This window comes from Elephantulus edwardii, unplaced genomic scaffold (assembly GCF_000299155.1).
Source record: "Elephantulus edwardii isolate Elephantulus edwardi_28Jun2011 unplaced genomic scaffold, EleEdw1.0 scaffold00141, whole genome shotgun sequence".
In the NCBI taxonomy this organism is placed as follows: Eukaryota; Metazoa; Chordata; class Mammalia; order Macroscelidea; family Macroscelididae; genus Elephantulus; species Elephantulus edwardii.
Genome location: NW_006399891.1, coordinates 6,172,302 through 6,195,243, shown reverse-complemented (window position 1 = coordinate 6,195,243; position 22,942 = coordinate 6,172,302). Strand labels below are relative to the sequence as shown.

The 22,942-nt window shown below is 46.0% G+C and overlaps 1 protein-coding gene across 1 annotated transcript in view; it reads left to right on the top strand.

The window, feature by feature from the left end:
- FAM189A2 (family with sequence similarity 189, member A2) overlaps positions 1-18,637 on the top strand; it is a gene marked incomplete at its 5' end in the record, with an annotated part of 97,567 nt that extends 78,930 nt beyond the window's left edge. Inside the window, 5 exons of the mRNA XM_006894424.1 lie at positions 5,843-5,972; positions 7,307-7,382; positions 9,667-9,819; positions 12,641-12,933; positions 18,437-18,637. Coding sequence (XP_006894486.1) covers positions 5,843-5,972; positions 7,307-7,382; positions 9,667-9,819; positions 12,641-12,933; positions 18,437-18,637 — 853 coding nt within the window. The remainder of the gene's footprint in view (positions 1-5,842; positions 5,973-7,306; positions 7,383-9,666; positions 9,820-12,640; positions 12,934-18,436) is intronic.
- Between the last annotated feature and the right edge of the window lie 4,305 nt (positions 18,638-22,942).

Sequence of the window (22,942 nt, the reverse complement as noted above, 5' to 3'; positions counted from 1 at the left end):
TCTGACCATGTAGGCTCTGTTAATGTTCATTTCTTCAGCCCATGAGAATCATAGCTGAGCCCTCCTTACACCCTCTCCTGTCCACCTGCAGACTTGTGCTTTCTCTAGGGAACAGATGGTCTGGCACAGACCAGCAGGAAAGCTCAGCTTCTCTGCTGTTAGGAGAGGGATGTGCTGGGATTTTGAAACTGCCAGGGCCAGAATGGCTTTCCCTAGTCTTTCAGGAAATGAACCAAGTGTTACAAAAGCCAAAAAGTCATAGCAACAAAGCCCATTTCCTAGCATGTCGTGGGCTTTAGATCAGCCTCTGGCTTTCGGTAGAGGGTACACTGGAGGACAGTAACAATGACTCCTGCTTTGTGGTAAGGAAGAGGGATGCCCGTCACAAGCAGCTCGTCTCCCTAAGGTGGGGGCCGGGTGCTGAGCTGACCTAAGAGCAGGCAACAGGCAGATTGAGTTTCCTGAAGCGACAGAAAGGGAAAGTGACGAATATGGTTTGCTGCCTGCAGCTGCCCTGTTCTCTGTGACCTTCCTTTCTCTTCTCCTTCCAGCTCTTCTCTGTGTCTCTTGCAGTGCCTGCCATGGTGGGCATTTCCAGTCTTAGGAGACCAGGATACCTTGGATTTGTCCCTCTGAGCCCTGGGACAGCTCCAGGTCAAATCCAAGTTGGATGATGGCATACAAACGTCCACTGAGGGCTGCACCATTCAGAACTTTTTTGGGGGGTGGGGGGCGCCTAGGTCTATGTGTGTGAAGTAGAACCCTTGTGGGCCGAAGACACATACTGAAGGCCCAAAATCGGATTTCTTGTCAACAGACGGACACCCTCATTTTCTGTCATTCCACCCACCTCAAAGTGTAGTCCACTTTTCTTTTGAAAATGGTTAGATTTACGTATTTTTTGCTCACATTATCTCCTGGCTATCGAGTTGAATCATCTCATAGTTGACTCTAGTGGATTTCGGAGGCTGTGAACCACATGGGAAGAGAGTGCCCGTCTTTGTCACTTGGAGTTGCTGGTGGTTAGAACTGCTGGAGAGGACTGGCCTTTGGGTCAGCAGCGTGACTCCCTATGCACTAGGCCACAGAGCTCCCCCTCTCCCTTTTACACATCAGAGCTGTGTCATATTTAGAAAGATAATTTTAATGTGACTGGCTTTTCTAGAGATGCAATAGAAATCAGATCAGTGGGCCACTTTCCTGTTATAAGCGGGAGGCAAGACTATTGAGTGCATTCTTTAGTTTTTCCACAGCCAAGTTAAGCATCTCCACACAATAGTGGCTCCCCACTTCCTGTAAAGTCTGTGACCTCTCTGAGGAGGTCTATTTATTTAACTTCTATAAATACTACCACTTTGTGCACTGCTCTCTCCTTGAGAAAGGGCTTCTCAATTTACGTCACAAACAGATGCCTGATTGCACAGAAGGCGTCGGTCCAAACACAGTCTGTCTGCTTGGTGAATCGATGTGTAAGCACAGGAGAGGGTTGTGCACCCCAACCCCCTATCCCAAGGAGGCCTGCATTTTTGAGGATTGACTTGAGCCAGGAATTTACCAGGAAAGGCTTCAACTATGAGAATATGACTTGGCCTTCTTTTTCGGGTGTTACCTTTTCTAGAGAATTGGAGGCCTAAAAGAGTGGGAGCCAGCTTGACTCAGGCATTTCTTAGCAGCGAAGGGTGAAGTCAACTCCTTTCTTGAAGAATTGCAAAGTCCCAATTGCAGAGTCACCATGTGCTCCATGAAGGATCAGCTTTCTCATGGACAAAGTAGATACAATCTTTGATCAGGGACAACACCACCCTGGTCTGAATTCTCAAGATCTGTTTGCAATACTAAAACAAATGCTTTGCACAGTCTGCTGGGGTTTTCTCTTCATTCGGTGCTCATGAGCGTGACCCAGGGAAGACTTCCTGGAGATGTTGTGATGAACTGAAAGAGCTCAGGCACTGGTGTCCCATTGGAGGATCCCTTGTTGATTCTGAGGCTCAGTCAGTTTCCTCACTCACCTGTATTCTAGCTGACCAGTGATGAGAGGATTTCTGTGAGATTAAAGACAACAAAACAGTTGTCATCAAGACTGTTGCCTTCAACTCTGGCTCTTAGCAGCCCCACTTGTGTTGGAGTAGAACTGTGAGCTGTAACGTCTTCAGTGACTGACTTTCCTCTCAGAAGTATATAGCCAGGCCTTTTTTCCAAGGTACCTTGGGGCAGACTCGAACATATTCCTGTACCCAAGTACATTAACTGTTTGCATCATACAGGGGCTCTAAAAAGAAGTTGTTATCAAGTTGTGAAGTCCTTGAGTGGTGCGAATGGCTAACAGGCTTAACTGTTAACCAGAGTGTTGGAGGTGAGTCCTTGAGAGAAAGTCATGGCTGTCTGTGACTAGAGAAACAGCCCCTGAAAACATTATGGAGCGCTGTCTACGCTGCCCCACATGGGATGCTGAGGGTCAGGGTTGACTCGATTGCTGCTGGTTCTATGACATAAAAAACTTTCTACCATCAACAAATGAATGGATAGAGAAGCTGTGGTATATTCACACATGGAATATTATGCAGCACTGAAAAACGAGGAAATCATAAAATATTACACAACGTGGGTGACCCTGGAGGACATTATGCTGAGTGAAAATATCTATCTCAGTCACAACAGGACAAAACAGGATATAGGACTTGGGGGAAAAAATGAAAAGACAGAGCATAAATAATGAACACTGCATTGGAACAGATGAAGGAAAGAAATGTTTAAAATGAATATATGCTTAGACATTATCTGTATTACAGTAGTCCAGAGTAAGAGGTGCACAGCAAAGTAGACTAGGGGAGGAGGGAAAGGAGGAAATAATGCAACAGAGAAGGAATTTTTTTTTTAAAGTGAACTAGGGTGAGTAGGGAGAAAAATTTTTAACAATGAATGAATGAATGAAAATCCAGCTTTTTTGTAAACATCCGTTAAAATAATAATAAAAAAGAGAAAATAATGCACAAGAACTTTCTAAATAGAACCATCTAGACCATGCTCTGCTGATGCTGATACAATTTAAAATGTTTTTGCATGTATCCTACTTTGAAGTAATGTTTATCTCTTAATCTTCCATCTTATTAGACAGCAGTGTTTGAAAGCCACTCATTCTTAGTAAACTCTGATCAAGCCTCCCATATGTTACAGTGTTTTAATTTAAGCCATCAGAATTGTTGTTGTTATGTGCCGTTGAGTTGCTTGCAACTCATAGTGACCCTATGTACAACAGCCCTAAACTCTGCTCTGTCCTGTGCCAGTCGCACTGTCTCTGACACTCCCATCCCAATTACCCCAGTCACTGAATCAATCCACCTGATAGAAGGCCTTCCCCTCCTGCGCTGTCCCTTTACCCTCCCAAGCATGATGTCCTTCTCCAAGGATCGGTCTCTCCTTACAACATGTCCAAAGTATGTTAGCCGTTGAGTTGCTTGCAACTCATAGTGACCCTATGTACAACAGCCCTAAACTCTGCTCTGTCCTGTGCCAGTCGCACTGTCTCTGACACTCCCATCCCAATTACCCCAGTCACTGAATCAATCCACCTGATAGAAGGCCTTCCCCTCCTGCGCTGTCCCTTTACCCTCCCAAGCATGATGTCCTTCTCCAAGGATCGGTCTCTCCTTACAACATGTCCAAAGTATGTTAGACGAAGCCTCAGAATCCTTGCCTCCAAGGAGCTACCTGGTTTAACCCTTCCCAGGATGAATCTGTTTGTTTTCCTAGCAGTCCATGGTACTCTCAATACTCTTCTCCAGCACCACAGCTCAAAGGCATCAATTCTCCTTCTATCCCCCTTGGTCGTCCAACTCTCTGATGCATAACAAGTGATTGCAAAGACCATGGCCTGTATCAGACACATCTTAGTCTCCAGAGAGACACCGTTGCTCTTCAGTACTTTGGAGAGGTCCCTAACAGCAGGCTTTCCCATGGCAATACGCCTTTTAATTTCCTGGCTACTGGTGCCAAGAGTGTTGACTGTGGAGCCAAGCAAACTAAAGCTGTGAAAAATCTCAATCTCTTCACCATCCATCCTGATGCTGCCAGTTGGCCCAGTGATGAGAATCTTTGTCTTCTTGACATTGAGCCTCAATCCATATTGGAAGCTGCAGTCCTTGAACCTCTGCAGCAAGCACTTCAGGTCCTCCTCAGTTTCAGCAATCAGAGTTGTGTCATCTGCATAACGCAGATTGTTGATAGATCTTCCACCAATCTTAACCCCACATTTCTCCTCATAGAGCCCAGCCTCCCGGATAATCTGTTCATCATAATAGATGGCTTAAATGAAAATTTTAATAAAAAGAAAATAAAATTGTAAATAAGAATTTCCTTTTGCATTAATTTCTTTAGTTGTGCAATTTAAAATCTCATAAAATTATGCTGGGAGAAGTATATGAAATATACCATGGACTGTCCAAAGAAAAAACAGATCTGTCCAAGAGGAAGTGCAACCACACTTCTCCTTATAGGCAAGGATGGCGAAACTTCATCTCACATATTTTGGATGTGTGCTTGGAAAGGTAGAGTCAGCAAAAGAGAAGACGACTCATAACAAGATGGTTCAACACAGTAGCTGTTATAATAGGCTTGAATCTATCAGAGAGTGCTAACAGCACAACCCTTTACACACTAGCCACCAGAGCTAGTATAGAAGAAAAGGCCTGGTTATCTTCTTCCTAGAGGTAGGAAACTATGCTGCCAACCCAAAGGCACACAGTTCAAATCCACCAGCTGCTCTGTGGGAGAAGGATGGACAGTCAACTGCCATGTGTTATACTGTCTCTGAAAAACCAGCTGTAGGGTTAGTTACGAGTTGGTACTGATTTGAAAGCACAGAACAACATCATCTTCCATTAAGGTCACAGCCAAGAAAACATTATAATGCAGTTCTACTTCATAACACACGGGCACCGTAGGTCATAAAAGATTGGTGGGCATCCAGCAACATTGTGAAAGATAATGGGATTTTCCTGAACTTCTAGGAGGGTAGCTTTGGTGGCCCAGTCTGTAGGGAACTGGATTGCTAACCTAAAAGCTGAGTCTCTCTGTCGGTTCAAATCTACCAACTTCAGGAGGAAGATGTGCAATCTCCTCACATGAGATTTTACAGCCTTCGAGGAAGATGAACAATCTCACGTGTGATTAACAGCCTTGAAAACCCAGTGGAGGGGCAGCCCTGAGTAGGCAGTGAGTGAGTGTGTGCTTTGACCTCTAGTGCTTTTTTAAAAATTGAGGGTATAATACAAAACGAACCATTTAAAAAAGAACATTGGTGGCACAATAGTTAGATGCTTGAGAGCTAACTGGAAGAGTCAGATGTTCAAACTCACCAGCATCTCTGAAGGAGAAAAGATGTGGTGATTGACTCCTGTAGAAATTACAGCCCAGTTATCGCTGTGCGGTCATTCGGTGCCTTGCAGGGTCTTCATGATTCAGAATCGACATGATGCACACAACACCAGTCAACACCAATTTCAGTGGCATCTGTTGCATTCACAGTACATACACTGTCTACAGCCCCCAGCAGACACTCTCCTTGCCTCGCTTCCTGTAGTCCCTGGCTACTTCCTGTCTGCTAGCTGTCTCTCTGGATTTTAGGTTGTTTAATGAGTAACGGATTGAAAAGGAATGATGGTATTGTGTCTTATGTGGAATCATTTACTTAAGAAACTGAGCATTTCATCGAATAGCAGTACAGAGTCCTCTCCCTCCCCTGGACTGGGAGGCGGTGGCGTGGGGGGTGAGTGGATAGCCCTCACTAGGCAGTACTGGTGTCCAAGCTGATTACCTAGCTCCTGATGCCATGATGCTTTCCTAGGATGGCTGGTTCTGATGTCATCCCACTCCCACATATCTACGGAGCACGGATCAAAGGTGTGGAGGTGTTCTGCCCTCTGGAGCCCCCGCCACCATATGAAGCCGTGGTGAGCCAACTGGACCAGGAGCAGGTATCATTTACATACAGTTTCTTTCCTGCACATTGACTGCAAGTAGGAAAAATGGCATGTCTTAGAGAGCAGTGGGGAGATCCTAGTTCTCTAGTTCTCTCTCACGAGCTTTATTGTGGTGTGTACACACACACACACACACACACACACACACATCTTAGGTTGGGTTCCCTGCTGGTGGTGTTAGGTACTGTCGAGTTGACTTTGGTCAAGTGACCCTAGGAACAGGTGCTCCCAGAGGGGTAAAACCAGCGAAGACATTGTGTGTGTACACATGTATATATATGCACATAGTGTATGAGAGAGATTTATTTCAAGGAGTTGGCCCACATGGTTGTGGAGGCTGACAAGTCCATGTCCATGGGTCAGATGGCAGGCTGGAGGCTTCTCTTGACTCCCATGTTTTGGTTCAGGCCCACCATGAGCAGGTCAGATAGTGATGAGTCAGATGATAGAGTCAGATGCAGAGAAGAGAGAGAGAGAGAGACAGACAGACAGAGAGGGATTGATTTGTCAGAACATCCATATATATTAGATGCAAGTCACAGCCCTAAAAGAACTCCCCTTAAATCAGATCACAACATAGAGGATAATTACATATTACTGAGAATCACAGCTTTGCCAAGTTGATACATAACATTTAACCACTACACAAAACATTTTCAGTTCAACAATCTTTACACATACATTTGGGAGACATTGATTACAGTCATCATGGTGTGCAACCATCATCACAACCCTTTCCAAAGTGTTTTCCTGCCATTATTGAAATCCTAGTGTTCCCTTAAACAGTGATCTCCTCCTGCCCCTGGCACCGTGCTAGACATTATTCTCTAGGCATTTGCCTATTCTAGTTGTTTCATAGAAGTGGAGTCACACACCACACAGCGTACTGCACTCAATACTGTTTTCAGGGTTTCTCTGTTTTGAGGCACGCATCAGGAATTTATGTTCCTCATGACTGAGAGACATTCCACTGTATATATGGACCCATTTTGTGGCTGGACACTGATGCTGTTTCCTCCTGGCCATTGTGACTGATATGGCAATGACCTTGTGTGCAGGCTGCTATTTGTGCTCCTGTCTCTCTTTCTCCTGGGTCTGCACTTGGAATGAAATTGCTGGGTCATCGGTAACTCGGCTAGCTTTTGAAGAACCGCAACACTGTTTTCCACAGTGACCTCATCAGCTGGCTCTCACATCGGCAATGTAGAAGTGTCCCAATGACTCCACATTCTCCCCTAAATCTAATCCTGCTTTTAAAAAATCCATTGGCGTCTACATGATAGTTGGATTAAATATCAGCAAAATAACCCTTTGCTCCTGTGCTGCAGGGACGTTTTCAAATGGCTGAGAGATCAGAAGCTGCTGTGAGCCCATTGGAGCCTGTCTGCACACAAGTGACTCAAGGTAACGAATTCACGGGTGCTACCCAAAACCCAAGAATTGTTGCTCCTGCTTTTCAAGCTGAATTTTCTCTGGAAGTTGGGAAAACAATGGCATTTTGTTGGAGGTCAGTAGTTCCTGGAACAAATGATTCAAGTCATATCCTTCTTTTCAAAAAACACTGCCAACTCTTAGGGCTTACAAGTGGGAGATCATATTGAGCAGAGAAACCTATCTCTAGTAGTGTTTCTGAGGTTGCTCTGGTGGTACAGTCCCTTGGAAGCTAAGCTGCTATTCACAAGGCCTCTCCTCTTTGGTTTGAATCCATCAGCAGCTACTCAGGAGAAAGATGGGCCATCTCCTCCTGTGTGATTTACAGTCTTGGAAAACCAGTGGTGAGTCAGCTCTGAGTTGGTTCTGACTCTATCATGGTGAGGGAGTATTATGTATGAATAACCAGATAGTCCCAGGAGCCGAGGAGATAAGATAGAGACTTTCATTTGGCATCGCTTTGTTCTCCAGTCTCAGAAATTTCTTTCTTCTGTTAAAATGAGGAAGGTTCTTTTGAAGGGGAAGAAGTTTCATTTGTTGCAGGCTGAGATGGTCCCATGCCACTAATAAGCTAGAGCCTAGGTCATGGAGCTGTAACAGGGAGTAAATTCTGATTTTTTTTCGCTTACATTAAATACTGGAGTTGGCTTACATTTAACCTTGTAATTTAAGAGACTGTTGTCACAGCTTTCTCCCTTTGGAAAGGTGTTAAATGATCTAGAAACTTGTCCACCAGGACAAAATTGCTAAGGGTAATAAATAATGGATTCACTTTCAGCTCTGGGAGATGAGGTCGTTGTGCTGCAGCCCTGTTCACGGTGGGTTGCTGCCCACCTTCTGTCCTATGTGGAATTGTGGCCAGGGCCCTGTTTCATTACTGTGTTTGTGATTTTTTTTTCCACTTAAAAAAAAAACCAAACACACCAACAAACAAGACAAAACACAATTAAACTTTTCCCAAACCACAGCCAAGATTCACAAAGGATGTGATTTATTTTCCTGCACACCGCTCATCCTTCTCCAGAGTGGTTCTAATGATTCATTTAGTGGCCACTGGCTCTTTGTGTGGCCTGCTGGGAGTTTCACAGCCAGCCTGTGCTCTGGGTTGTGCAGACACCTCTTCTGCTCATTGGCTTGCAGCTCGCAGGGCAGACACTCCTCCTGTGCAGCTGTTCAGACTCAACGAATCATTTTCATTGAGCCAGAACTGACTCAGCTGACCGTCCAGCAGGTTTTCAGAGGCTATAAATCTCACGGGAGGAAATGATACCTCTTTCTCTCATGGAGCAACTAGTGGACTTGAATCACTAGTCTTTGTGTTGGCAACATAGTTCCTTATCTGTAGGCCACCAGAGTCCCCTATGTAGCTGTTAGCTTCCCCTAAAGGAAACTCATCATCATCTGAATTCTACTCCAGGGTACATACTCAAACAAGGTGAAAGCAGGATCCAATCAGATACTTACACACTAATGGCAACAATCCATGTACTATCAACAGATGCAAGTGGTGTATCCCAGGAAGAGATTATTATTCAGCCACAGAGAGAAATGGAATCTTCCTGCCTTTTTTGGTGACATGGATGAACCTTGAACACGTTATGCTGAGGGGAAGGAGTCAAGCACAAAAAGGCACACGTTACATGACCTCACTTCTGTGAAATACCTGGAATAGGCAAACGCACAGAGACACAACTTCTTTAGTGGTTACCTGGGGTGAAGGGGAGTTGGGAATGGGGAGCTCATGCTTAATAGACATCAGCTGTGAGTGTGATCAAAAGTACTTGGAGATGGACAGTGGTGAGGGGTGGACACATGGGGGACATAATGTCATTGAATTGTACACATGAAAGGGTTGAACTTGTAACTACTGTTATTTATATTTTCACTACAGTTAAAAAATAGCTGAATTGTGAGAAATCTGGAAAAGCATTTAGGAGCTGTTGCAATGAGATGCTTCATCAAAGAAGATTCTAAGCCCCTTTTAGGAAGAAAACAACACGTTGGCCTGGCTTCTTTATTTTCCTCTTAGTTTTAGAGTTTTTGTGTTTGTTTAGGTGTGGAGGGATGGCCCGGGGAAACACATTTTCCTGCAGTGTTAGGAAATGAAAATGCATCAGGCCGACAGCCTGAAGCGAGCGTTGCTAACGCCATTGCCCGTCTTGGCAACTGTGGTCCCATGGATATTTCCTGCCCAACCTTTGAAGGCTGAATGCTTTGTTTCTTCTCTCTCAATCTTTTTTTTTTTTTACATAATCAGATGGGGACATTCCTAACACACCTGGAGAAGAAAGCACGTCTGTGTCGACCCCCAGCTCAAGTCTGGCGCATCCTGCAAGAGGGCGAAGACCTTTCCAGCCCCTGAGAACAAGATCAAAGAGCGATCCTGTGCTCCATCATTCCGAGGAGAGAGGTGATGTCACTCCACGTGCTCTGCACGGAGCTCTGAGCTTGTTCACCTGAGGGGCCAATGGGGAGCAGGTAGCTCTGGCGGGCCCCAAACCAAGTTGCTGTGAGGTCTGTTATCCATCATGGTGACCCCTGGTGTTGCAGACTAGAGATGTGCTCCACAGAGTTTCCAAGGCCGTGTGCCACCTTTTAGAAGCAGATTGCTGGGCCTTTCTTCTGAGGCACCTCTGGGTAGGTTCAGGTGCAGTCAAGTGCTTAATTTATACCACCCAGGGACCCCCTGGGCAGCCCCTGGCCCTGAATTTTAAGAAGTATATAGAAGGAGGTTAAGAGTCTTAGATGTTGTTGTTGTATACCATCATGTAGGAGCTGACTTGGAGCCAACCCTTCAGTGGCTTTTCAGATGCTGTAAATTATGCAGGAAGAGAGTAGCTGGTGGATTCAAACCACATGACTTTGTGTTGCCATCTCAACTCCTTAACCACTAAGCCACTAGAGCTCATTGGGAAACCCCTAGAGGTGTCTTGGAGGAGTTTATGAGTTCTTGGAGATTATTGGCAAAATCAGCTATTCTCCATGCATAATATGAATGTATCCTGCCATGGCCTTTAAGATGACTATCTAGAGATATATTTTTTTATTTTTATAATATCTTTAAAAAATTTTTTTTATTTTATTAATTTTAATGAACATTTACAGAGATTTTGGATTTTCATTCATTCATTGTTGCACTTTTTTCTTTTTTTTCAATTTTTTATTTTAATAATTTTAGTGAACATTTACAGAGATTTTGGATTTCCATTCATTCATTGCTGAAGATATATATTTTTGAGGGTAAAATATTAAAGATATATTTATTAGAAAATTACATCTCCAAAGGGACGGACCTCCTTCCTTGAAAGGAAATACAGAGAGAGCAGTATCTCTGTATTTTTAATCCTTGTTACCAGAAGTGTTTTTTGCATATGCTACTCTGCTAAGACCCACATAAAGTAAATGGTACGATCTTAGTTCTCAGTTTTAAAATGCAACCTGTGGAAAAATTCTCTCTGAGGGAAGAAGTCAAGGGGTGCCTGTTTAAAACCTGCCTTTCTATAATTTGCTATTTGCCATCTTTCCCCCGTGTGCGAGCAGATGGACTGGCTTAAATCTGACCTCATTTTAAAAATTTTGCCTAGAGAGCATCACACGCTCATAGACTCCCCGTCTCTCCCTCTCCGGCTTGAGTCTGTGTATATATAGATATTTTTTTTTAATTGGAATTGAAAATTAACACTGAGTCTTTTCTCAGAATATGTGAGTGCCTGAACATCTTCCAAATATCTTTTCAGTGTAAAAAATGATAATAGAGACTGTAAAGGAAGAAAATGAAAAATCTTCTGTAATCCTGTGAATACAGCCTTCTTTCTGAGAAGTGTTATAACAGATGGCCTATAATTTCCTAAAACTCTCTCCAAATAAATCTTTGTGAATCCTCTCGCTCTCCTCTCTCTGGCCCTGGCTCCTGCCTTTGCCGTCTCTGCCCCTCTGACAGCGTGTCTTGCCACAGCTCTGGACTGAGCACTCCTCCTGTCTCTGCCACAGTGGGACCCACCACCCAGGACTGAGTCTAAAACCTCTGCTCCTCTGAAGGCCCAGCAGCCAGGCCTCACAGATTCCTGAGTTCACCAGGGGTCTCTTGGACCCTATCCAGCCAGTGAAAACTTAGTTCTCTGCAGCTTAAGGAGATCTTTCTGGAACCTTCTTCCATTCTAGAGTGCTGCAGGAGTGTGGACATCATTGTACCTGTTTGAACTCTCCGTTTTTGAAGGGACTAGATTGCCGTCAGGTGAATGAGCGCAGGCCCTGACTGTCCTCACACTTGGTGTGCATTTCCAGAAGATTCTGCTTCTGTGATATGCATCTGGCAGCCAAGAGGACGGCCCTAACCCTGGTGTTGAGCACCTCAGGCCTATCTTTCTCCAGAGGAGAAGAAATGCTGTCTTCTCCACTCCTGGCTCCTCTCTCCCTCAGTGCTTAAGTTCCAGGCTCTCGGGCCCTTATAGACTGAAGTTGCCGTGGTGCTGTGTACAGTGAAACTGCTGGGTGGCCTGTGACACACAGAGGATAGGCCAGCGTTCTCTTACCCACCTCACAGTGCAGCGATGTCCTGCTGGTCCTTCCACACCTCCTGGACATTAGAGCCTGTGGGTCAGAGAGGTGGGCTTCTAGGCTGTACTTCCAGAACAGCATTGGATGTTGCTGCCTAATTTCTCCAGGTGGGATAGTCAGTCTTACATCTACCTCACAGCCATGGCTTGAGCACCGAACAGCCTATGTCAGTGAAATGCCCTTGAAGGGGTTTAGGACCAAGGTACGGTCCCATGAGCAGAGCCTTCCTTGCGTGTCTTGAGCCTCATCTTTCTCTAGGCCGTTCCTCTCTGAGTGACACCTTCATCTTCCTCTGTGCACCTTCTTGTTGGTCCCTCACATCTTCTGCCCGCCCCATCCATCATCCCTTGGCCATCACCTGTGGCATGGTGGCTCTGTTAGAATTTGTTTTGTGGATGCTCTTCTCGCTTATCTGTCTCTACTTGGGGGTTGTGCTTTATATGGCGCAGTGAAATGTTTGGGGACATGTCCTGTTGGAATGACATTTCAGGAAATGAGCTTGTGTCCTAGTCCTGTTTTTGTTACCACCTTCCATGAAGTGAAAAGCGAAGGGGTGCATGGCTGTTGGCATCTGTCAGAAGCTTCCCATGCTTTGTGTAGTGTCCTGTGCTGTTTCTGGAAGGCCTGTGCTTGGGGACAGCCAGTGAGTAACTGTCCTTTACCTCTGTCTGCAGCCATCCCTGTGCTGAGCTGTGAAGCTGCCACACAGACGGAAGGCCGGCTGGACCTGGCTGCGGTGACTCTGCGGAGGGGCCTGCGGTCGAGACCTTTGCGAACCAGACCACGGTCTTTAATAGATTACAAATCCTACATAGATACCAAACTGCTGGTGGCCAGGTTCCTGGAGCAGTCCTCGTGCAGCATGACGCCAGACATCCACGAACTGGTAGAAAACATCAAATCCGTCCTGAAGTCGGATGAGGAGCACATGGAAGAAGCCATCACCAGCGCCAGCTTTCTCGAGCAGGTAGCTTTATCCCGAACACTGGCCCTCAGTCAGGGCTTGTTTCCATAGCAGCAGGAACCACTGCTCATTTCCTGAGTAAATACTTGGTCTGGTCTCCAGAGAAATGGGGTTAGGAGGTCAGAGCTTTCCTCCAGGTGTGACGGCGCTGCAGCATTCCTGGAGCCAGGAGAGTAAAACCAGTTATTCTTGGATGTGGGTGCATTCCTGGGAAAGGAGAGGGACACCTTGGGAATGAAGTCAGAGGATGTTGACTGTTGGGAGCACACTCAGGGAGAAAAAAAAAAGCACATCCCAAATTAAACAAACAAAAAACCAGAACCCAAGGTAAAAACCCAAAAGCAAATTAGCATTTGTTTCCCTACATTTTCCCTTCAGCTCTTAGAAAATGATGATATCCCTGATTGTAACATTGACAAGATTCTTAGAGCTCTGAGATATTTCACAAAACAAATAAACCAGTAAGACAGTAACGCAGGGAGCCCTGGTGACATAGTCCTGTGGGGAGTTACACTCCTAACCCAATCCTGGGGTCTCTCTGATGGTTCATTTTCACCCGTGGCTCCTGGGGAGAAGGATGGGCAGTGCCCTCTGTGATTTTCAGCCTTGGAAACCTGTCAGAAGGTCAGCGAGGAGTCAGTTCTGACTTGACAACAATGTGTTTTTGAGGGGGAGAAAAAAACCACCCCACCGCAATTTCCCAAATTGCAGCCCTCCCTCCACCCATGGAAAGACAGAATCAGGCATATGCTAAAACTGATTTGGATCCCACATGTCACATCTTTGAAGCAAAGGGCTGGACCATGCAGTCTCTGCATGATGTCTCTAAATGAGTGGACCTTCACAGTTTTAGTTAATGAAAACTAATTGCTGTTGAGCCCACTGACTCATCATGACCTCACGTGTGCTGCAGCAGAGCTGGAACCTGCAAGGCCTTCTGGGGATGGTTTTTTTGGGGAAGGAGGTTGCCAGACCTTTCTTCTGAGGCACCTCTGGGTGCATTGGAACCGCCAACCTTTTATTTAGCAGCCAGGAGCATTAACTGTTTGCATCACCCAGTGACTCTCAGTTCTACCCACTCACTTCTTTTGTAAGAAAGCAGAACTTTTCAGGTGCACACTTTCAGGTGCTTTCTGCATTGTGACAGGTGTGTGGAGTGGGCGCTGTGGGCATCAGTCCTCAATAGCACACAGGTGCAGCCTGGCACTGGGCCTGCCCCCACTAAGGGCACTACACTTCTTGAACTGAGGGTACTCAGGAACTGATTTCTCAGGATAATTACACACCAACTCCTGGGTCCAGGGGAAACTTAAAGGCAGATTGACTACATCTGCTTCTCAGTTTCCTTTCTGTCCCCATCTACTTGCTGGTCTCTTGTTTCAGAAGCCTGAAGCCAGATTTTCTCCTAGACCCGTGAGTATCCAGGAAGGAGAGGAGCTGTCTGATTACTCACGTGAATACAGGTTCATGGACCACAGGCGTTCTTGGTCTACCGGTGGTCCCGAGTCGGCCTCCCGTTAGTATAGTGGAGACATGTCCATCACGCTGATGTCCCTGCATGTTGACAGTTGTCATCCTCTGCCCCTCTGTGAATTCACTCATTCAGTCATTGCTGTTTTGTCAGAGCCAACTCATAGCTGACCCTCCAGTGGGTTTTCGGAGGCTGAAAATCACATGGGAAGAAATTGCCCATATTTCACCTTTGGAGAAGCTGGTAGATTCAAACCATGTGCCTTTGGGTTGGCAGCACACAGCTCTTTATTCATTAGGCCCCCCAGAGCTCCCTGGGCTCTGTCTAGCTCCACTAAGCCATCCAGCTAGCAAGCCATTTCCAACTCCTGGTGACCTCACAGGGCAGAGAAGAACTGCACCTCACAGGGTTTATAGGTGGAGGCGGCAGCCGCATTTTTCTTCTCAGGTGACTCTGAGTGCACTCGAACCTCCAATGTTTGGGTTAACAGCCAACAACATTAACTGTGTGCACCATTTAGTGACCCATCTAACCCCGGGAGCTGATAGGAATAGATATTTAGAGCTACTCCTCTAAGATGGCCAAGCTCTGAGGAGGTGAGACCAGGCAGATGATCTTGACCTTCTGCAAGTTTTTGTCTCAGTTTCTTATGGCCACTGTAACAAAATACTGCAGAATTGATGGCTTTGAAGAACAAGGGTTTATTGTTTCATAGTTCTGGAGGCTGGAAGTCCAAATGAGGGCATTAGTTCTAGGAAAAGTCACTCTTGGGCAGTAGCCTTAGGTGGTCTTGGACTTAAGCTTTCTCATATGCCCTTCTCTTTGAAAAGTAAAAGAAAAATTATTTCGTTGTTACATAATCCCTCCTCTCAAGTCCGCTCCACTATGCAGCCTTTGTTCTGGACTTCTGTCATGACAAAAATACCTAATCATGTATCCCTTGTAAACAGTTTTCTCCCTCATCTGTTTCAGTGAAATATACATAATTTATCCCATCTTCCTCAGTCTCCCCCCAACCCCGATGTCAGTCCCATTTTACAACAGTGGCACCATGCAGTTTTTGTCCTTTTGTGACTGGGATATTTCACTCAGCATAATGTCCTCCAGGGTCACCCATTTTGAATAATATTGCATGAGTTCCTTGTTTTTCAATGCAGTGTAGTATTCCATTGTGTGAATATAGCACAGCTTCTCTATCCATTTGTTTGTTGATGGGCACTTAGGTTGTTTCTAGCTCTTTGCTATTGTGAATAAAGCCACAATAAACATGGGTGTGCATAGTGTCTCTTTTTATGAGACACTGCTCAGAAAGGATTAGGTTTAGGACCCACCTGCTCTGTTATTCCTTCATTAACATAACAAATGATTTCTGACTTTTTATCCAGATAGAGTTAATTCAAATGTATAGGGGTTACAATTTCAACATATGGGGTTTTTTTGTAGACATAACTGAATTCATACTAGTCTTACTGCTGAAATATTTCTCTGGGGTGAAGGAACAAGCACTTATTAATCAGCAGATGCTGCTTGGTGGGAGATTTGCTTTCTGATCTCAGAGTCCTCCATGGTGTCACCACCTCTTCTCAGGTAGAAGGAAGTTGGGATGAAGGGAAGAAGACATTCTGTTTCTGACCCTACCTAGCATTGCATTTTCATTTTTATTTATCTATGACTGACTGAAATTAGTTTTTACGTTCATTTTCATTTTTACCAATATTGAATCTATTTAACCTTCTTTACTAACTAATACACTGCCTTAGTTATCTAGTATTTCTATAGTAGAAATGTCATTAATTAGGTGTCTGGAACAAACAGAACTAGTACTAAGGTCTCTTCTTCTATACTCTTTTTTTCCTCTTTTCATCTTTTCTGAGATTAAAAGAGCTTTGTGCCTGGTAACATCCTGGAGAAACTTCTCTTTCATCAGATCAAGCCTCAGACCTGAGTAGGAGTGTTTCACCAGATCATAGTACAGAGACAGCCACACAGTGCTGAGAATCATGGTCTAGCCAAGGCGATACATACATACATACATACATACATATACGTATACATATACATACATTTATATATATATATTAACACATTCTGATCTATGTCAAATCAGTCTCTATGAATGTCTTAAAGAAGAGCAGGTCTTAAAGACAAATAGAATAAGAATGATAACAAAATTTTATGTCCCATCACTATTTGGGATCAGCTTTTTCATGTCCTTGAAAGCTCAGAATGATACATGTTGTTGACTGAAGGTAAAGAATAAAAAAAAACCCCAAAAAACAAGACAGAACACCAAGAATGTATAAGTAAACAGAGAGGTAAAGCAGGGGGATGAGCAGTTCGAACAACTGAAGCCCCGAACCCCACTTCCCTGTGCCTTTATTGAAAATTTCCAGGGAGCAAATCACCAAGAGAATTTTATGCAAATGAAGCTAAACTCTTTCTAGTGAAAAACCTTATGTTTGACTCAGGAGGGAGGGTTTAGCAAATACAAGAATTGTGTAAATGCTTAAGGTTTGCCTTAGCATCTACCCCTGTAAACACCTAAAGTCTGCCTTAGTGCTCCAGGGTGAATTCTAATTTGTGTCTGTGCCTCCCTCATATCCTGATATAGCATTTGATTGATTGTAAATATTTAGTATGAAATTTGGCTTCCCACAGGTACAAACAAAATGAAAAGAGTCATCTCAAGGATTGTTCTGTGATGTTGGGGTTACAAAAGTAACTGCACACCCCCCCCCCGACCCTGTCATCCGAGCACTAATAGTATCATGTTGAGCACTAAGAACTTGGCTGCTTACTGAATGGTGTAAACCCACCTCGCAGCTCCACATGAGGGAGACCTCAAGCATCAACTCTGGGAGACCCTATAGCACAGAGTAGAACTGCTTCGTTGGGCTTTTGAAGGCGGTAATCTTTACAGCAGCAGACTCCACATTTTTCTCCCACAGAGCACCTTATAGTTTCAAACTGCTCACGTCTCAGTTAACAGCAGAACTTTCAGTCACTGTGGTACCAGAGCTGCTTACCTGAGTATAATCTCAGACCAGCTATGAGTGGCATCAAGATGTGGTGAGGATTTTTTTGTGTTTTTTTTTGTTTTTGTTTTGTTTATTTGCTTTGTTAAGCCCCACTCTAGACTTATAGGGTCAGGATTGCTGTGCGGACTGTTTCTGACAAGACCCCTGATAACATACAGACCTCAGTGGGAATCACTGGCTTAGTGTACCAGGAAATGAGAAAAAAGTGGAAAGGATGCTGAATATAAAGCAGCAAACGGCAGTAGGTGTCTCATTTAAACCTTGCAGGTCGGTCTACAGTTGAAACAATAGAAAGTTGGGGGCAATCTGAAACAACGGTCTCCTGTTTTTCTCTTACTCTTTTTAGGGAGTTCCAGTGAGGTGCAAGTAGTTTAATGCATTTGCAGCTAACCCAAAAGTTGGGGGTTTGAATCCCCCCACAGGGACTCTAGAAGAAAGGCTTGGGCAGTCTACTTGTGGACACTCAGAGGCTGAAAACCTCTCCAGCCAGTTGTGCACAGACTGGCTGGGACCATCATGGAGTGGGATTGCCCTGTGGAAGCTCTGGGTCCTCCCCACCCTTTCCTTTCCATAGGGAGTGACCCCTTCCTCCCTCCAGAAAGTACTTCTTCAAATAAACTGCCTTTGCTTTCACCTCCAAAAAAGAAAAGTAAAAAAGAAGCAGCTTTGGTAGCCTCGTCAGTGAGGAGCTGAGCTGCTAAACCCCCCTCCCTGGTGGTTTAAATCCACCCAAAGAAAGAAGAGCAATCTTCTCCAATGCCATTTACAAGCCTGAGTGAAAATTAACTTGGGTTTATTTAGATAAGAGATAGTGTGCTAAAATGATCTTCAGAATTCCAAACTGGCTCCACTTTGAGAAATCATTACCTGCACACCTCCCCCACCCCCACTTTTGTTTTCCTGGAAGCAGCTAAATATTGAGATGCATGGGTGGCTGTAAGAAGCAGGTCAAAGTATGTTAGTGACTCTTAACGTCTGCACCTCTTATCTCCCCAAGGTGATGGCCCCTCCACAGCCTGGTCCTGCCCGGGCCCCGCTGCCCCCGCGGAGACCAGCTGGCCTGCTGCACCTGCGGAGCTGTGGGGACCTCAGCACCTTCGTCCCCGCGGGGAGGCCCAGGGCCGAGAGGAGGCCCCGGCGAGCAGAGGCCGAGCGGCCACACAGCCTCATCGGGGTCATCCGAGAGACCGTGCTGTGAGGGCCAGCTTCGCGTCCATGGGACTGAGGATGGATGGGGAGACGGGAGCGGGCTCCCCTCCGGAGAAGGCCCTCCTCCAAGTGCTGCCGCCTGGCTCGGAGTTGGGGGCACTCTGAACTCCTCAAAAAGGGGCCCCTCTGGACACTATTTGCTTCCACTCTTGGGCTCACAGTTTTGCTGACAGAGCATTCACTGAGGCATGAGGAGTGGCTTTTTCCAAACTCATCTGCTGTTTGGGGGCATCATGCTGGATGGAGGCAGTGATGGATTTCGGTTTCCCTGGCCTGTCTTGTGGCGTTCCCGGGGGTCCTGTGCCCTGGTGTGGTCTGAAATGGGGCGAATGATCCTGTGCCTGCTTCTCGTCCTGGTGTTTCTGTTGTTGAGTCCTGGAAGGACGGACTGCCAGGCTGGACAGCTGCCTGCGCCTGTCAGCTCTCAGTGAGGGAGAGGCGGGCTCGGAAGTGACCCACGTAGTCAAACCTCACTTTAGGTTGCCCTCAAATCACTCTCTTTAGGAAACACAGGAAGCTTTGGAAGTGACAATTTTTCATGAAAGACATTTAGGGAGAGGAATAGTGTTGACTTCGTTTATTCTTGCTTGCAAAACTAGAGCTAGCGGAGGCAGAACTGAGAATAAAAATGTTTACTTTGGACCCGTGGGCTCGGTGTGCAACGTTTTATGTTTGGGTGACCAGGCTTCACCTCAGGCTCTTGGAACTTGGGGCTACTTGATTCTCGGGGAAGCAGCTTCCTGAGCAGGCCCCCCCAAAATAAACAATTGCTGTTAAGTCAGCTCTAACTCACGGTGACGTAGCTTGTGTCAAAGCAGAACTGAGATCTATAGGTTTCCAGGAGAATTATTCTGAAATATATCACTAGGCATTTCTTCTGACGTAGCTCTCAGTAGGCTCAACACGCCAGCCTCTCTGTTAGCCGTGCACTAACCATTTGCATCACTCACCGACGTCAAACCAGTTGCCCTGGAGTCAATTCTGAGTCATGGAGCCTCCCAAGTGTGTCACAGTAGAACTGTGTGCATTTCTCAAGGGCTGATTTTTGAAGCTGGAATGCCAGGCAGGCCTTTCTCTTTGTGGGCGTGAACCTCCAACCTTTCAGTTATCAGCCGAGTGTTTTAACCATTTGTACACTTCCCCCTCCTCCCCATCAGTCCCCAGGGATAAAAATATTCTTTTAGTCATTTAGTAAGTACCTGGCTGGATGGCTGCATGGTTCCCCTGACCAGGAAATCAATCAATTACGGATTGAGGATTACTGCTCTGAAGGGAAGGGGTAATTAGAAGCAGCTTTCTTGAGGGAACTACATTTGAGCTGTGTGTGACTTGACTTGACGGTCAGGGAATGATGTCCCCGGCATAGGAGAGAGACCTGCAAGGTCCTGGATGCAAGAGGGCGCTGTGGTGCAGCCAGTGGGTGAGGGGACACTGGGCAGAAAGAGCCTCAAGGATTTTATGCCAACAACTGGAAGTGTAAGAGACTTAATTTGCATTTGTAACAAGATCACCCTCTGTGTGGAGAAAAGTTTAAAGATAAGAGTGGAAGTGAGGAGCTGAATAAACAAGCACCCCAGTGAGAGGAATCCTGGTCTTTGTTGGGCTCAGCCTGAGGGCACTGAGCTGAGGGCTATTTATACACATTCCTGTCTGGTCCTGTAACAGCCTGTGAGGTGGGAGCTGTTTTAACCCCATTTTACAGATGAGGAAACTGAGACTTGGGAACTTGTCACAGGTCCCTTGAAGGTGAATGAAGGTGCCCTGAAGCAGCCTGACCTCTCTGTTCCTTCTGTATCCTGCTCTGCAAAAATGGTTCTAAGAATTCTAGCTTCCCCTGTGGGAACACAGACACCTCTGGCTCCGAGCCTACAAATCAGAGAGGAAACTGGGATGAGGTCTCTGTGGAGGGGTGGCGAGGACAGATAGACACATGAAGCTGGGCTAAAAGTGGGCTGTGCAGACAGGTATGGGGACGGGGGAAAGATGGCAGGGGTCTTGCCTGCTTTTCTGCTATGGAGAGTCTTCTCCAGTCTCACCCAGCCACAGGCACACCTTTCTGGGCATGATAGTCCATTTCTCTAGGAGGCCTCACCGCCAGGGACAGACAGACTCACTTCGTAGGGGTCGGCCTTTCTGAGGGTCTCAACTATGTTACAAACCTTATGTCCTTCTCAGGCTCCCCGGCACCCCCAGGAACTAGTGACTGTTGAAATGACTGAAACATAGCAACCCCTCCTTACCTGAGTAGAACTTCTCTATACATTTTTTCCAGCAGGAGGTTGTCAGGCCTGGCTTCTAAGATACACCTGAATCGCCAAACTTTCTATTAGCAACTGAATTGCATTAACCAGGGGTTCTGGAGCAACCCCACTGTCCAGTCTAATTGCCTTCCTTCCTCCTCTTCTTTCCAGCTTCTTATTTGCCTTAACCTAGTTTCTGTTGTTTGAGGCCCAGGAACGCTCAGCCAAGCGTGGAGGGTGGGAAGACAGTGGCCTTAAGTCACCCCTCTCAGGTGTGGCTAGGCCCTTCTTGGCTTTCGAGGCTTCCGTTTTCTTCCCGTCTCAGGATGGCATTTTCTTTCAGTTGCCACCCTCTTCTGCTTCCTCCCTTCCTCCTACCCACTATTGTTCAGCTCCAGTGACCTCTCATTCCTAGAAATTGGGGACAGGAGTTGTGGGGCAACAGCACTTGAGTGCATATTGCATGTTGTGTAGCCTCTGGCTTCCAGCCTTGAGGTAACAGTGACCGAGCTGACTTCAGCCACCACAGGAAGGAGGAATTGCCAGCAGCACCCAGCAGAGGGAAGGGGGGACAGAAACCCTCCGGATGTACATCAGCAGAGGAAGGGAGGACCTGTCCTAGTCACTGGAATGAGCCCTGCAGCCTGGACTGTCACCTCCTATGATCTGAAGGAGTGAGCAAAGCCAGAAAATGGACTTCAGTCTTGTTCAGATTTAGTATCATGGTACATTGACTGTGGGGGTCAATTCAGAGATATAAGTCACCACCCTGTTTGGGTGATAATGTGATTGAAAACGTGTGCCATTGAGTTGATTCTGACACATTGCCACCTTGGGACAAAGTACAGCTTCCCCATAGGATTTCTGAGGAAGTAAGTCTTAATTCGAGCAGATTACCTGGCCTTTTCTCCTGTGGGGCTGCTGGCGGGTTCTCGCCATTGACCCTTCAGTTGGAGCTTTTTAATAATTGCACTACTTGCTTTAAAATACTTAAGCATTAATTGTATGTTGTGTGTCTAAAGACATCAACTTTATCTACACAGAAAAGGTGGCTGCTTTGCATTTGGTCATTAAAAAGTAATCATTTTGGATAACAAAGGATTGATTAATGCGCATGCGCAATGTGCTTGAATTCGCATGCTTCCTGGAGGGGTTATAGCTGGCTGTGGAGCTGGCTGGAAGGGTGGTGTCAGCTGTGGGCACTGAAGAAGCTAGAGGCTGTGAGACTGTCACAGGATGGGACAAGGACATGGGCTGCTTGCTCTGAATGCGATGGCCCAGCCTTGGCCTTTCGGGCAAGCTGACTGGGGACAGAGCTGGACTCTCATGTGAATAAAGCTCTTCTGTGTAGACTTGCTGATAGGCATTTGGGTCTGACAGGAGTTGTTCCAAGGTCAGCTTTTATGACCGTCTCACCTGACGGTGAAGTTTCTGGGATGGGTGTGTGGCCTCTGGTTGCCCCAGGCTGTGCGTATTTATCCACCCACAGCTGAACGGGGAGCCAGCCGGGGCTGCTCTCTCCAGCGCTCAGTCTGCAGTTAAGGGAACAAGGTGGAGCTTGGAGCACAGCAGAGACAGGAGGGCAGGTCCCTGGTGCTCAGAGCACTTCTCTCACCTGGTCAAGAAGAAAGACCAGTTTCCCCCTCCATTTGTTACAGACCAAACACTTTGGAAAAAAATCAGACACTGACTTGCTAGGAGGTGGTGGTTGTTGTGGTGTTGTTTACTGTTGAGTCGGAACCGACCCATAGCTGACCCTCTGGTGGGTTTTCAGAGGCGGTTAGTCACAGAGGAGGAGATTGCTAATCCTTCTTCTGTGGAGCAGCTGGTGGTGGCCTTGAACCATGTGCTTTCGGGATTGCAGTGCAGCTTCTTGCCACTAGACCACCAGAGCTCCCTTTAAATATACATACAGTTCCCCCTCCCCTACCACTTAATGATTGTACTCAATAGTCATGAAAATGAACATCTCAAAACACTCATTTTCTAATCAATATTATCAGGAACAAGCAGTTCACACCCAGATTCAAGACCCACACTTTGAGTAGTGGGGA